Below are 16312 nucleotides of genomic sequence, written 5' to 3'. Positions count from 1 at the left end.
TCACAAAGAAGCTTTATAGATATCCCAAAAAATCCCTAATGAGCAAACTGACAAAGCTGATACATTTTTTTTCTTTTTTTTTCTTTAGTTATTACAATTATTAGTTGTACCTACTCCAATAAAATATAATTAAAGTCTACAGTGTATTATTATATAGTAATAATAATAATAATAATTAATATATTTATTTTCATTACAAAATTATTTGTTTGTATTCCCCATGGATTAAACTAGCAATTGTATCCAGAATGAAATTATCCACCGAAGCAAAAAGTGAGACTACGTTTTATGGGAAACACAAATCTTTAAAGTTGTCCATGTGAGACTATCCAAAGCAGCAAATGGTCCCAAGTAGAGAGAACGGCAAGCAGATGTAGGATATCAGGATGAAACAAGCACTCAATTCACATTAATATAGTGTTGATTTATTTAGAGAGAAGAAAACACACACACACATTATATATATATATATATATATATATATATATATATATATATATATATATATATATATATATAGAGAGAGAGAGAGAGAGAGAGAGAGAGAGAGAGAGAGAGAGAGAGAGAGAGAGAGAGAGAGAGAGAGAGAGAGTGTGCAAACCTGGTGAAAAACTACAGGAAACGTTTGACCTCTGTAATTGCAAACAAAGGCTACTGTACCAAATATTAACATTGACTTTCTCACGTGTTCAAATACTTATTTGCAGCTGTATCATACAAATAAATAGTTAAAAAAATCATACATTGTGATTTCTGGATTATTTTTTTTAGATTATGTCTCTCACAGTGGACATGCACCTACGATGACAATTTCAGACCCCTCCATGATTTCTAAGTGGGAGAACTTGCAAAACAGCAGGGTGTTTAAATACTTATTTTCCTTACTGTATATATATATATATATATATATATATATATATATATATATATATATATATATATATATATATATATATATATATAAAACATTTTTTTTTGTATGAAACCTTCCTTTAGTACTACTACTTCCCTCTAGTACCAAATCTTACTTTAGTACTACTTGAGACAGAATTTGTAATGTAGCTCAATGGTTTAATGCGTAATTAGGATGCTTAATATTTTTGTAAACATTTGCACCAAGTTGAATAATTGAAAGCTCGACTTCATTCTCAACTCATACTGTATCATATATAAAAACCACACTATATATACCCTTATTCAGTTATATGCCACTTGTAAATAAGCTATCTATGCACTTCTGGTTAGATGCTAACTGCATTTCATTCGCTCTGTACATGTACCCTGCACAATGACAATAAAGTTGAATCTAATCTAATCTAAACTTTGTGCATTAGCTAATAATCATCAAAAAGTGTGAAGTCAAGACGCTGAGACTTGCACATCCTTGTGCAGACACCCCGGCAATGCTTTGTATACCATTGAGTAATGGACAACAGGACAACACATGAGGTGAGGACTAAAAAAAAAAAAAAAAAAAGAAAGGGGGAAAAAATATATATATCACACCCGTACACAACTTTGCTGAAGACAGAGACTGTGCAAGGCTCACGTGCGAGGCAGTGCAGACGTAGCTAGGGCCGGAGCTGATGGCAGGGCCTGCAAACACTCACTAACTCAAAGCTGGAAGGAGACACCAGAAGCAGAGTGGCTCTTTGAAGGCAAAAACTTGAAAAGTATGAATGCTGGCTGGAAGATCAAGACTGGAGCTGACATGGAGCGCAGCACCTATGGCTCATTTAAAACCCTTCTACGAGGAGAAGTTGACACACCAATGGCAGCAGATCCATGCTTATTCCACCTTATTCTCTCTTCCCTCTGTCTTTCTCTCCCTCTTCCTTCCTTTCTTCCTGCCTTCCTCCTCCCTCCCTCTTGCTCACTCTCTCCCCATCACATCCTGTATCCCGAGGTGGGATGCTGGATAATTAATGTCTTTCAATAAGTTGTTACTTGAAGAAAACAATGTAGCGGCAAAATAATTAGTGTGTGAAAGCAGCTGGAGCAACCACACAGCCCCCCCACCCCTTAAAAAAAGTGAACACGTATGAATTTTGCTGAAATAAGTAATATCGGTAGATAATACCCTTTCCTCTTTAGTTCATTAAACATCTTCTGTGTATTTTTTACCCCTCTGCTGTGAAGCTTGGAAAGAACATAGCCAAAAAGCACTTCTTCTGCTTGTTAGCATAATTGGGACCCCAACGGCGGATTCCGGCTCAGAATATAGCTCAATTGTAGCGTTTTTATCTCCTCTGTGATCCTTCCTGGTGTTGCTTGAAGCAGTCCATGCAAACCACAAAAAGATTTACTGGCGGTGCTGTTTGTTAACATCTCCATAATTCTGCATAGAGAATGCAGCCTTGACAACAACCAAACGTGTCTATAATTATTACGGCAGTAAAGAGACTGTATTCATCTTCATTAGGGGCTTTTGCCCGCCCAAGTATCCTCTTGTCTTCTTCTTTAGCCTGCAGGTCTCTTCCTCTCTCTAACCCACACAATTGTGGCTTTTCTTCCCCTATTATATTCCTCTTTTCCCCTCGTTTCTTTCTCTTGCACACATACACACGCACTAAAATTTCACAGGATAAGGAGCTCAGAGCCACCACTGTAACCCACATCAGGAGTGACACTTGAAAAATGGCAACATTACCCTTGGTGGGGCAGCCTGAATAAAGACTGCTCGATTAGTTCAGGTACTTGCATTCTCCTAATTTTCATATTAATCACGAGCCCATCTCGCTCCGATGCCGGACTCCGGCACTCGCCTGTGAAGTGTAAGCAACATTTACAGATGCCTGAACCCCGAAACCTTCTCAGTGTTCATCATTCACAGCTGAACCGATGTCACTCAGAGAAGCTAGAAGTCATGGTTGATGGTGAGGAATTCAATTTTTTTTTAAAAAAAGCTATTTCTAAAAAAAAAAATGTAAATTAAAAAATAAAAAAATGGAAGGAAATTATAAAAAATACCAACACAACTAGAATTTTCTAGAATAATGAGACCACAATTGTTTTACAGAATGAAATAAATGAGAATAGAAGTAGCAAAAAAAAAAAAACTGGCAACACAAGCACATGCCCACTGCAACGAGCTAACAGCCTTCTCCTATACTCTTAGGAAAAACATTCCAGGGATTATAAAACGCACAAGAAATTGACTACGTGTGGCCTTTTTTTTTGGGTGACCTGAGCTTTAAATTTAGGGCTTTGTAAAGGTTATCTGATTAGGAGTTATTTCACCCCGACCTCATTAGGGAAAAGTGCACATGCTGACTTTTTGTGTGATCTGCAAGTTGTAATAACTCATTACGCGAGCTATATAAAACCAAATAGTGAACACCGAACACACACTTTTTCTTCTTTTCTTTTTTTTTCCTCCAGCTGCCATGGGTGTAGAAGTGAATGCGGATCTCATCTTCATTATAGACTCACATTTCTCATATTTTTTCTATCATGGCATTCCAGATTTATTCTATAATAGAGTTGGTGTTTTTGGTCTCCTTTCCTCATTCAGTATGTTTCCTACATTACCCACAATCCCATTCGATTAATTCATTTCTGCCCACATTTCATCTTGAGAGTTTTGCAGCAGCGCTTTATTCTGTCCATCTCTCTCACCTCCTCATCTCTACACTCTGCCCAAACAGATCAGGTTCTTCTGATTTCATGCTGACACTACCATCAGTGCCATTGTGCTTGTCATCTCTGATCACAAACTAGACAAGCCAAGTCTCAATAACTCAAGTGTAAGCATTCTGGGTAACTTGCGATCAGCCCAGTGGCTGCTGTCTTCACCATATTTCATGTTCGATTTCTCAATAAATATGACATTAAATATTGACAGAAATAATAATGAGCGAATTCGGTTTCGTTATTAGGAACAAGCAGTCAAAACAACCTTGCTGTTTGAAGCCTTATGTTTGCGGTTGCTGAAATTTTCTCCATCCTTAATCACCATAATAACTTCACTAGCAGTTTATCCCTGTGAAGTCGGAGTAGCACACACCTGCTAACTGTTTGAGAAAAAAAAAAAAAGAAATAAAAATACAGCACCGACCAAAACATCAGCTCTGGAGTCACTAAAATCATCATATATAACATTTTAATATAAATAAACTCGATATTTCCTTCCATGTAACATTTTAACATATTTCATGAAAAGGAAATGACTACTGATCCTACAGATCAGTGAGAGAGTCATTAAATCAGCTCCCCTTTAACTTTTCAGTAGAGAAAATGCATGACTGCAGACTATATACAAAGACTGGAATTTTCTGATCCATTTGCTGGTAACCACCTTTTGTTGTTCGTACAATTTGCAATCGAGTTTGCGAGCCAGTTGAATTTCAACGTAGTAAAATCCCTGGTAGTGGCATAGACACTAAGATACATTTTGCTCTTCTCATTTAACCCTCATAAGGTCTTCGTTTCCTGTTTACAAATCTGGTCTTTGGGGTCTATATGACCCCAACAATTGATAGAGAAATTATACAAAAAATATACATTTTTAATTATACAAATAATATATATATTTTTTTGTTTACTTCTCATCTATTCATTAATGCTGTGTTTTGGGAGATATGAAGTACTTTTGTACCTATTTACCACACAATTCCTCAACTACACTATAAGCTTGCATATGAAATATTAATTTTTTATGAAAAAATCACTTAAATGATGATCTAAATTTCTGATTTATGCTGGATTTATACATTTTCTTTTGACAAATGAAGAAAAAATACTGAGTTTTTTTCACATTTCCTATTCATTTCAATGTGGGTTCATATTGACCCCGAAGACCAGAAGTGTTAAACAATTTTTTACATACCTTCAGAACAACCGAATCAAGCCCAGTTTTTTTGTGTGTGTATAGATAGATTATGTAGGAAAAGTCACAAAATATTATTTCACTCAGATGAAGGGAACCCTTTTTTTTTATCAAGGAAATGTCGATTGGGGTCATATAGACCCCAAGGACCGATTAAAGGTTAAAATACATTCTAGAAAAAAAGTTTGTACAGAGTCTAAAATCAGACAGATCTCTGACTTCCATATGAGGAAATTTTTTCAATATTCACAAACAGAACACAATGCAGATAATCAAATCTAATATGGTTATCATGATTGACAAGTTTACTACCAATATTTTTTATTTCCTGTTTCCATAAGTGCATATACACATGTAACATTTTCCAAATTTCAGGATCTCGGTTAATTCTAATCATCTCTGGTACATTATATAATGCCTACTTTGTTTTTAAATGCCTTCATAGGCATCAATCTAAAACTGATTTTAAATCTATGCCAGAATGCAAATTGAACATGATGATTGATGGCGGCTGGTGACTGATTAACATATGAGAAATACAATACTTCTAGAAGACAACGTGGATAAATGGCTTACTATTTAGTTCCTGGATTCTGAAATATAAGCTCATACATATTTTATGGTAAAGAACACATTTTGTACATTGATGAAAGTGTAATAATTACATATTCTTTAATAAACAGCACTGTTCAAATATTGTTTTAGAATAATTCAATATCATAAAATGAAAAGGCAATCAGTGATAGAAGATAAAAGAGAGGAGATAAAATGTGCAATTTGCTTTAAAACTATGTTCATATCTAAAAAGTGTTTCAACATAAAAATGTGTCTTTCTGTGGCGACTAATTGTGCAAGGAAAAGTTGGAAATCCTGAAAATAATACGATAAAACAGGGTGTTGTACAGTACATAACCATGTAATTTCCATGATTTGTATTTTGAGGTCGAGTACTTGAGTACAATTGGAGGATGTTTATGAAAACAGCACACTTTATATTGTGTTTAATATCTGTTCAGCTAGAAAGGGTCATCTGAGGCGAAGCATGATCATTAAAGAGAGGATATTAACTCAGTTCATCTTGATTCTCAGTGCTATTATCAGAGTAAACATCAAATTCTAGGTTTTATGGGATGCATTTTAAGAGGCCGTGGCGATGAAGAGGGTGGGAGAGCAGTCCCCCTTTTAATGGGACACACCAGAGACACTGCAGGGCCTTTTCACTAGCCATTAAACACTGAGAGTAACCCAACGTTAATTGTTAATATGCTGACTGGCTGCAAAGCACATGAGACACTGGCTAGTCAAGGAGAGGACTCGCTTATTCTTATTACATGCAAAATACTGGAACTTGTTGGCCCTGTGCGACCCTTTAAACGTTTGTGTCGGCAAACTATTTGTAAAAACTTCACACAAAACTTCCACTCGGTCCAGGAGCGTAATGGGTTTCTTTCCAGTACGCAATACGTGACCATGTACAAAGTCGCTTTGAATGATTCCAGTAGAATTTTCATTGAACGCTAATAAAGCTTTTGGCTGGAAAGCCGATCTGATACGTCAAGCACAGATATAAATCGAAATAATACATGCAGACCTTTGTGTGTCAATCATTGATTGTTTCAGAAAGCAGCATTTATGAATGTCAATTATGATAATGACAGAAAAAAAAAGTATTTTTACATCTGTCTGAGGAGGATACGGCCTAATTGCATTAAATAATTGGTTAATAGGCAGGACCATTTGCCCAATTTTTATAAGTACTAACAGGCAAGGGAAAAATCTGAAACACCGATTCAGTCTTTGAAAAGATGGAGCATTCAGGGATAATTGTGTTTGTGCCAAAATCTGCTGCAGACCTGCCAGGGCACTTCAAAAGTAAAATAAATAGCAAGCTATAAAACTGAACAGGAAGAAAATACACAAAGAGAAAGAAAGAAAGAAAGAAAGAAAGAAAGAAAGAAAGAAAGAAAGAAAGAAAGAAAGAAAGAAAGAAGGAAAGAGAGGAAGAGAAAGAGAGAGAGAAAGAGAGAGAGAGAGAGAGAGAGAGAGAACGAGAAAGAGAGAGAGAGAGAGAGAGAGAGAGAGAGAGAGAGAGACTCGAGAGGGTTTAAGTCATTACCTCATTGGCTAACTCCAGCAGGACAGGGTCTGAAGGATGTTTGCTGGCTTCACTACGGTACCTTCATTACAACAACAAAATAACAATCATGAAAAAAAAGAAAGAAAGAAAAAAAAAAAGAACGCGTCAAACAGACATGTGGATAGAGGACAACAAGAACAGGCCAGCCAAGACATGCTGACGTCCCGTAGGCTTTCCCAACGGCCCCTACGGCATTTCCAACCCTTTGTGTGGTTAAAAACGGTGCAGCTCGGAAACCTCAGAGTGTCCTCAAATCAGACAAGCATGATCATTAACAAAACGAAGGGGGCTCTGCCTCCTCCCTGACAGAAACCACAAAGCCTTCAGAAGATCCCACACAGATAATGTGCGAGGTTTCTTGTTATGTAAGCAGGTTACCGCTGCAGCTTCTGGTTTGCGTTTTGCAAAAACAACACGCTTAATAGGCTACCAGAGGCTAATTACGATATGCAACAAAAATGCTTCCTTGCCTTGAGCCACTATGCTTTTGTTGTCTCCTGATTTGATTTTTTTTTTTTTAAAGAAATTGCTAATAATAGGCCACCATGTGCCTAATCAAGGCAAATGTCCAAGTCAAAATTTTATTTTCTATTTTCTTTCCCATGCGAGTTTGTGTGTGTTGCACATTTGTAGGCTTAGCAGGTGCGAGTGGGGATCTGGAAGGTCTGGTGATTTGTTTAGAGGAGATTATATCTGTCACTGGAGCCCACCCACTCACGCGTACACACACGTCTAGTGATTAGTAGGTAGAGTGGACTGATTCTTACCTCTGGTAGAAGTTCTCGATGACATCTGCATGATGTTTCACAAGAGTTCTTTTCATTCTTTTCTGGAATGACACAATGAAATGTCTGTTTTGTTTTTTTTATTCCACCTTCTAAATAAGCACATATTTTACATTATTCATAAGTAACAATCTTTTTTTTTTTTTTTTTTGGCATAGCGCATTTAAAAAAAAAAAAAAAAAAAAAAAAAAAAAAGAAGTCTTTTTCTTTTCATTTAGATTTTTCCTATGTGAGCAAGCAGCATTATTGAATCTCGGCAAGTTGTGCTCAAAGGGGTTTTGATGTGAGTAATGACAAAATCATTCTCCCTTGACTTAAACCTTCAATTAATTTCCACTGCGATGAAACCACAACAGATTAAACCCCCCCCACCACCACCACCACCACCCTCCTCCTCTCTGCACCTTTTAAATGCTTTATTTTATATGTTTCAGTTGCCATCTTAACCAGGGGAAAGAGTGAGCACGGCTTAAAAAACAACTTATTTAAAAACTACAAAAAAGCAATTCCAGGGGGACACGCCGCATGAGTGACACCTGTCACAGGGATGATGAATGACTCCATTTTGTGCCTCTGCAGCCTTCTGCCACTCCCGGCATCGGCCATTTATCATCATCGGCTGTCAGCCAGGGAAAGCGGCAGTGACAGTGCGAGTCAGCAAACATTTAGCACACGGAGCCGCACTACACGGGGAAATTATTATTGTCAGAATAATAATGGTTTAGCATAATTTATTACAGGTCCACCAAATAAGCAGGGGCTAGATGTTATTAGACAGATGGATGGGAAGGCTTGGCAGGATTCCACCGAGACTCAGGCAGGGCCTTCGTCGTGTGAGTGGGGAGAGGAGAGGAGAAAAAGAGAAAGAGAAAGAAGGGGGGGGGCATCCTCCGAACCAATCAGAGAGCTGGCAGTTCAATTACAAAGAAATAAGGGGACATTCATCATTCAATTAGGCACCTGTCAGGCCTCACAAAGGAAGAAAACTTCTAACCTGGTACTCCTGGGAGAAGATGCTCAGAAGAGTGGACTGCGAGTGACTGGAACAAATAAAAGAAGGACAAAGTTAATTACCAGAGTGCATTGCACAGAGACAAAGGAAGAGGGGCGCTTCAAAGCCGCGGCCGGCTGCCCTGTAATCTAAAAGAACATGAAAACAAGTGTGGCAAAGTTGTTCCAGATGAACATCTCGGACAAAAGGTTCCTGCTGAGATGCGTAGTGAGAGGAGGGAGGTAAGGTTACAGAGACTGCGGATGGTGTGAAATGAGAGAAAATAAAAGCACTCCCACTACTCATATCACTGTCCACTGCATCAGACAGATGCTTTAGTCCTTCCTGTCTTCAAGAACACCTTGAAGAGAAGCAAAGGCACAGACAAAATGAAACATCACAAATCCAGATGTTAGCAGAATTTTAGTCCTTCACCAACATTTACAAATATACATTTTATTACCATCTTGTATCGGATAGAATGTCCTATAGTAGACCAAATGGTGTTTGGCGGGTTGAGGGAAATGTTGCCACACTCTCTGCACTGGCATATGGGACATTTTGGAACGTTCCCATTGAAACCGGTGGGCTTTGAAAATGGAAACTTTCACAGCAGGAACCCGGGAATCCCAGGAGTCGCTCAATTCCATGGCTTGCCATAAGATACATTCATTTTCAGCTACACTCAATGGCAAACACCTGGCCATGAAGTTGGACAAAAAAAAGAAGACTTCTGACCCACTGCTGGTATTCCCTTTACTAACCAAAAAAAAAAAAACAAAACAAAAACTTCCTATTAAAAAAATACATTAACTTGCATGCTGTACTGAATACTACTGTAACTGGAGGTACTGTAACTACTGTCTCATGTGATTTTGTTCCACATGCTATCTTCACTATACATATACAGTTGAATTTAATAGACTTCTCTTAGAGAGTAGAAATGTAAACTCAGACAAGAAAGCCAGGATTTCTACCTGCCATGAAATAAAGTCCATATTTGACTCGGTAATCAATCTAGACAAGTTCCTCTTAAGCACCAAAGAGATTATATTTCGATTTTTTTCTCATTAGATTCATAATCAACTCAATAAAAGTCGACTCAGGGACGGGGTAGAACAAAAACATGACAGAGTCCCCTATGCAACATCAACATCTCAGCACAAATGTTTCATATGGAAGGGGTGGAAGGAGGAAAAAAAAAAAAAACATCTTTGTGAACACCGATCTTCAAGGAAAGAAGGCTGACACAGAATTAATTTACGATGATATGCATTGGGTCGAGGGGTCAGTGCAATTAAGTGGGCCATTAAACGGTCAACTGTCAACATGTGAACGCTTACGGGAGAGAAAGAAAGGAGAGGGGGAAAAAAAAGTCTTCTACACTTCAACCTTGCACCTGAACATTTCAACAACATTACTGCTCAATTCTCGCGACGTGAGCGTCCCCTCTGCTGAATCCCACATCTGTTAGGTTTTAAATGGATTACTCTCTATAATGATCATGATTACGCCCTAATTGCTAAATCTTTGCCCTGTTAAGTTTAAAGGGAGGTAAACTGCCCTAAATATCTGTGAAAACATATCTGCTTCGAATACTGAGTCAACCTGTGGCCAAATACTCTCCCCTTGGTTAATACAGGGACATAAAAAAAGAAGGGGAGTTAAAGAAAAACACCCAACATTACATACAAAACATATTTAGCCGAATATGGCCTTTCTAATGTTTCTAAACCAACATGTAGAACGTCTTTTCTACCATCATGGCTAAGCTATGGCAGACTTTTCAACAATGGCTCCTCAATTTGTTAAAACACAGCAACACCACATGCTGTACCACATGAACTTAACTTTTATACTGTATTTACATATATTACAATGTCTATTCCCTACTTCGGCTTTTGCCAAACCAACTTGAGATTTCACTGGTTTGCTAACCACAGGACTGTATCAAACATTTTGCAAGCACACATTTTATAACTGTACATTTTTATTTGTATAGCTGATGTGGTGATATAAAGAACATCTTATTCTTTTCTAAGTGTAAGTTTGTCCCTGATGAGCGAGCCGGTGGCGACTGTGGCAAGGAAAAACTCCCCGAGATGGCATAAGAAAGAAACCTTAAGAGGAACCAGATTCAAGAGAGAAACCATCCTCATCCGGGTTGCACCGAATATCTATTTATTACAGATAAACGATGTTGCGCGATGCAGTGATGGTGATCAGAGCAAACTGCTTTCCAGGAGTTGCACTAAAACCGAGGTATATTAATTATAGTTACAATATTAGAATTGCTATAGAACAAAACTACATTTAATACAGTATTTTACTGGAGAAACCTAATTTCTATGCATTTTAGATCATCAAATGAAAAATTTAATAAGTAAGACAAAAATAGTCAAAAACTAAGAAAATGATTTAGATAGATAGATAGATAGATAGATAGATAGATAGATAGATAGATAGATAGATAGATAGATAGATAGATAGATAGATAGATAGATAGATAGATAGATAGATAGATAGATAGATAGAAAGAATCAGGGATGAACAGCAGGTAGCAATTTCACCTCTTTAAGATCGACTGATATGGGCAATATTTCTCATGTATAGTCAATAGTGTGCAGTTACTCATTTTAAATAATGTGCAATGTTATTTATTTATTTTCCTTAATCTTATAATGCATATATATTTTAATTTGAAAGTCTGTGTGTAATTTATTTTGTGTAAATATTTTGTAAACCTTTTTTGATTAAAGAGGACTCTGAGAAATGCACAAGAATTCCAATCTAGCTGTGCAAATAGCAAATCAAATAAACGAACAAAATCTCAGGTTCAATCCTGATCACACGATACAGTCTATGCCAAACACATTGCTCAAACTAAAAGAAAACATCCCGCTAGGTAAAACTGCCTGTGCTAAAACAACCTCAAATATGAAGTGTAGAAACGTGTGTTTTTCCCTGTGATCGATTGGAGTCCTGTCCAGGATGTATTCCTGCTTTTCACAAGCGATATGATAAAGATAAATGAATAAATAAATATTATAAAGACAAAGCAAGTACATAGATATAGGTATTATCTATGTATTATCTATCATAGATGAGCTCCAAAGGTTTTACAGTCACTATGCTTAAAAAGCCAAATACATTTTTTACTGTGGAAAAAAAAGCCCATTTCAGCCATAACAGTGTTACCGAATCTCTATTATCACTCGATTATGTTGTAATGCATGAAATTTAGCACAATATCAAAAACTAATTGCATAATCTCCCACAATATAGGACACAAATAACAATCAATAATACATAACAGCAAATGAAAGTGAAAATGAAACCCCAATGTAACTACAGGTATGTGTCTGATAGAAAAGGTCTAGAAAAAGTGAGATGCTTATAGGCAACAAACCAGGTTGCCAGTTATAGGTATAAAACTTTGCTTACGTATCTGGCAAATGTTATCAAGTGTCAGGTGCAACATAATCTTATGTATTCTAAATAATAGTTAGAAACCCTAACGTTAGACATCCTGACACTTCAGAGAGTAATGAATGAAAAAATATATATCAACGTCTCTTGCTACTACGCAACACTATACTGTATAATTTATACTGTATAAATTCATTTGTAGAATATCAGACTGCACCGCAGTTGCTGAATACATGTAAACCTGATACATCATAATTCGCTGGAGTCTTCCCACTGCAGAATAGAACATTTACAGCAGGAATGCAGGACACTAGACCAAACAGACACATGCAATTTATTACGCAACTGACTGCTAGGCTGTTCACCCTGCTTCGATTGTTCATATTCCCCTTTTTTCTTTTCTTTTCGGCCGAGCCGAGCAATCGAGAATGAGAAAAGTAAACCATTTCGGTTTCAAAAGATTTCAACAAGTCTGATCATTTTAATGAAGTAAATGAACATAATAATGATAACCACACAAACAGCCATGAATCCAGCAGGGTATTTACAGCATGTTGGTAAGGAAATCGGGAAAATACTTCACTGGAATAAGAATGAAGAGAGCCATTAGGAGGTCATAGAACAGCATTAAGCCTATCGCCTCTAGCCTATAATTTCAAACAGGGAAAAACAGAAGGTCTGCAATCAGATCAGTGCCTTGGAAATCATTCAGAGCGTAATTACCCTTCTCTCCAACCTACGACATTCCATTAATATGCATGGGGCTGAATATAGCATTGAGGCCAATTTGATTAAAATATCCCACTCCGACTGTTCCACGGTGGCTACTTAACGCTACTGTCACCCGAACAAGTTAAAACTACACTGCCTTGATCATAACTATATACACAACAACCTGCATGCCGGATCATTGGGAATTTTGTGCACAATTTAATTGCCAATTCTTTATGGTAAACTATTAAAAAATAAATAAATACAAAACGCAGAAACAAAGCAGGAGTTCATGATTTGAAATAATTGTTTAATGTCCTAATGTGAATTAATTTCAACCTTTTATCCATTTTAATGTATTTATTTTTAACTAATGATTAATAATAAAAAATGGCAGCGATTAACCTAATGAATACCACCTGGCTAATGATATCCGTCTCATATGTTTCAACAATAATTAGCGCTTGCTACATCTATTTGTGGCAGGGCAGAACTGCAGCGAAGCGTAGCAAATTTTATTCCTAATGACTTAAGGACAGGCTTCAAACAAAGGCAAAAGTCTGGAAGATTTGCTATAGCTGGAATCAATGAGCTGTATGAGCAATATAGCTGACATTTCTGAGACTAGATAAAAATGTGTATGTATATATATATATATATATATATATATATATATATATATATATATATATATATATATATATATATATATATATATATATATATATTTATATTATATCAGTCAAGAGACTTTCAGGCTTGATGAGCACTAAATAAACTAAACATTTACTAAATATGATCTGAGGTTAGACTGCTTCTCAAAGCTTTTTATTATTTTTTTAATAATAAGTAATAATAATAATAATAATAATAATAATAATAATAATAATAATAATAATAATAATAAGTGTTAGGCCTTAAATCTATATTTTTGCTCCACCGGCTTTTCTTTTGCTTTATGCTTTGCATATGTAAATTGCCCTAATTATACATGCTGATAAAAGCAAGGAAACATCTGTTTCAGCCCAATCAGCAGCATATGAAGATAGAATGCACAATAGTGAAAGATTTGACATGCCAACACCACGTATATTCTGACTACATACGTTAATTATACCTTAAAAACATGTTCAATAAGTTTTTATTGAATCAAAGTTCTCGGTAGATTTTTCACTGGTATGGAGCTACTTATGAATTACTTTTTAGTTCATTACAGAAATTTTGACCGAAAGCAATGTTAGATTAAATCCATTTAATATACTCAAGAACTGGGAATGCCTCATGGTGGGGGGGGGCAAAAACTTAAACACCTCCGAGTTTAAAAAGTTTTTGCTGTTCTGCACAAGTATTTTAAACCTGTACTTTGAGCCATCATCAGCTATTCAATAGCATCAATATTCACAAGGCTATCCTTGGTTTAATTATGATTAGCTATGAAAGTGTGTGTGTGTGTGTGTGTGTGTGTGTGTGTGTGTGTGTGTGTGTGTGTGTGCGTGCAGTGATTATGAGTGAAAAAAAATATGCCACGTTTCTAACAGTGTGACGGTTTTACTTCATCAAGATCCATGTAAAGTGTGAAATGAGGCCTCTGTTACCCATCAGGCAAAGAAAGCAGCGCATTAGGCTGACCAACTGTCTGCTCTCTCAAGGACAGTCACAACGCTTTTCCCCCTCCATTCTGCGTAATTTGCTTCAGTTCTCTTCCGCAACTGATCCCAGTGAGCAAACTGATCCTCAGGCAACAATCCTAGTACACTCGCAGCACATTCCCAGAGCATTGTGTAAGGCAGTGGGATGTGCCACATTTCAGCGAAAGCTACATTTGTCATTACGTGGCACGGCGCTGATGATTTTAAATAATGCGCCCAGAAGCTGGAGCATAAATCACTACAAGGTAAAGACATGAACAAAATCATTTCAAAAAGTCATCATCTGCTCTTAAAAAAAAAAAAAAAAAATATATATATATATATTGGTGGCCGTTTTTAATGCTGCTTTCAACAAATGATTTTGCAGGCAACTGTGAAGAGGAATGTGTCTTATAAGTAAACGGGCCTTCAACTCTAACCAGAGCAAATCGAGCACGCTTCAGTAGCACCGCTGTAAAAGAAGTGAAAGGTCTTTCTCATGTCCGCCGTCTCTTTTTCTCGCTCGCCCTTGGCTTTCTTCCTCACGCCTAACCACATAAACAATCCCAGTTGTGTGATGAGGCCATGTGCATCCCTGACAGCGCAGCGATCCACTGGCCAGGCCAAAACCACAAGCCTGAGCTGCCAGTTCCACTTTTTGTTTGCAGCGTGAGACAGAGACGTGTGGTCTTCCGCAGAAGAGAAATGCCTGGCCAATAGCTCTATGAGTCAGACGTCCAGCCTGCTATCTAACGTCAGCACGGCGTTTTGACTGCACTGACCAAACACCAAGCATTTTAGTAAAAATAACGGCAGCGACACTTAAGGAAGACTAACATAAAACCAAAAAAGAACAATCATTTTGATTAAAAACGTTGCTTGCAACAATTAAACAATTTGTTTGCTGAATGTATATAAAAAAGAAAAATGCCAAAAAATGTCTCATGAATTTTTAGTAACCCTGAGAATCCTGAAATTGGTTAACATATAATTCAGTCCTCTTGGTTTAACAGGCATGTAATAGAGAGATAAACAGCATAACTGCAATAAATAATCAATGAGTAGCCCCTTTGCTTCAAACCCCAGCTTGAGTATTAGCATCAAAAACAAAGTGTCTGCAGCCAAGAAAATCAGCATATCAATGGCACATGCCACAACAACACTGGCCTCAGGTTTACTCCAAAGAGCACACTAGATAAACCCCAAATAACAGAGGAATTAACAAATGCTTGACATTTGCTCAACATCCATTATTCTGACACTTCTTCAGAATTTCAAAAGGCTGAGTGCATGCTTAATCAACATTCATATTCCCCAAGCGAGCCACTGGCACCATATTGCAGCCCGCCTCGGCGCTGATGAAAACGGCACATTAGGGCCCGTTTTGAAAACGTTCAGGGACTCCGAACGGATGTGTGTGGACGTGTGGGTTGTCTGCTGCGCGTGGAAAGGGGGGAGCGAGAACGAGCGCGAGCACATTCTCTGTTTTCAAAGCGCATTCAAGATAGGAGCATCTGCACCGATCTATTCTCTTCCCACTCCAGCAGGCCAGCTCTGCAAACTCGACAGACATATGCAAAGTGAGCTGAACGCCATTTGGAAAGAGGGGAGTGATCATTACACCCAAATTCATTCATAGCAGTGTGCAGAGGGCTAACGGAGGCGTCTCACTCCTGGGACAAAGACCAGAGGGGAATGACAGTGGTCCCACATGATCCCAGTCAGCCAGGGGAGCTCCACCAGAGCATTTCCAATTCTAATATGAAGCGCAGAGAGAAAAAGAGGGACAGATAGAGAGAATGG

General features: G+C 37.4%; 1 protein-coding gene across 3 annotated transcripts in view; it reads right to left on the bottom strand.

Moving 5' to 3' along the window:
- Window positions 1-16312, bottom strand: part of cdin1 (CDAN1 interacting nuclease 1) — a 69614-nt gene that overhangs the window by 45314 nt on the left and 7988 nt on the right. For all 3 annotated transcript variants that reach the window (XM_083545615.1, XM_083545613.1, XM_083545614.1), the window contains exons 3-5: window positions 8745-8790; window positions 7733-7794; window positions 6945-7005 (exon numbers count right to left, since the gene is read on the bottom strand). In XM_083545615.1, coding sequence (XP_083401741.1) covers window positions 6945-7005; window positions 7733-7794; window positions 8745-8790 — 169 coding nt within the window. The remainder of the gene's footprint in view (window positions 1-6944; window positions 7006-7732; window positions 7795-8744; window positions 8791-16312) is intronic.

Source organism: Silurus aristotelis, assembly GCF_946808225.1.
Source record: "Silurus aristotelis genome assembly, chromosome: 6".
Lineage (NCBI taxonomy): Eukaryota > Metazoa > Chordata > Actinopteri > Siluriformes > Siluridae > Silurus > Silurus aristotelis.
The sequence above is the reverse complement of the archived record's forward strand: the minus strand, read 5'-3'. Positions and strand labels throughout refer to the sequence as shown.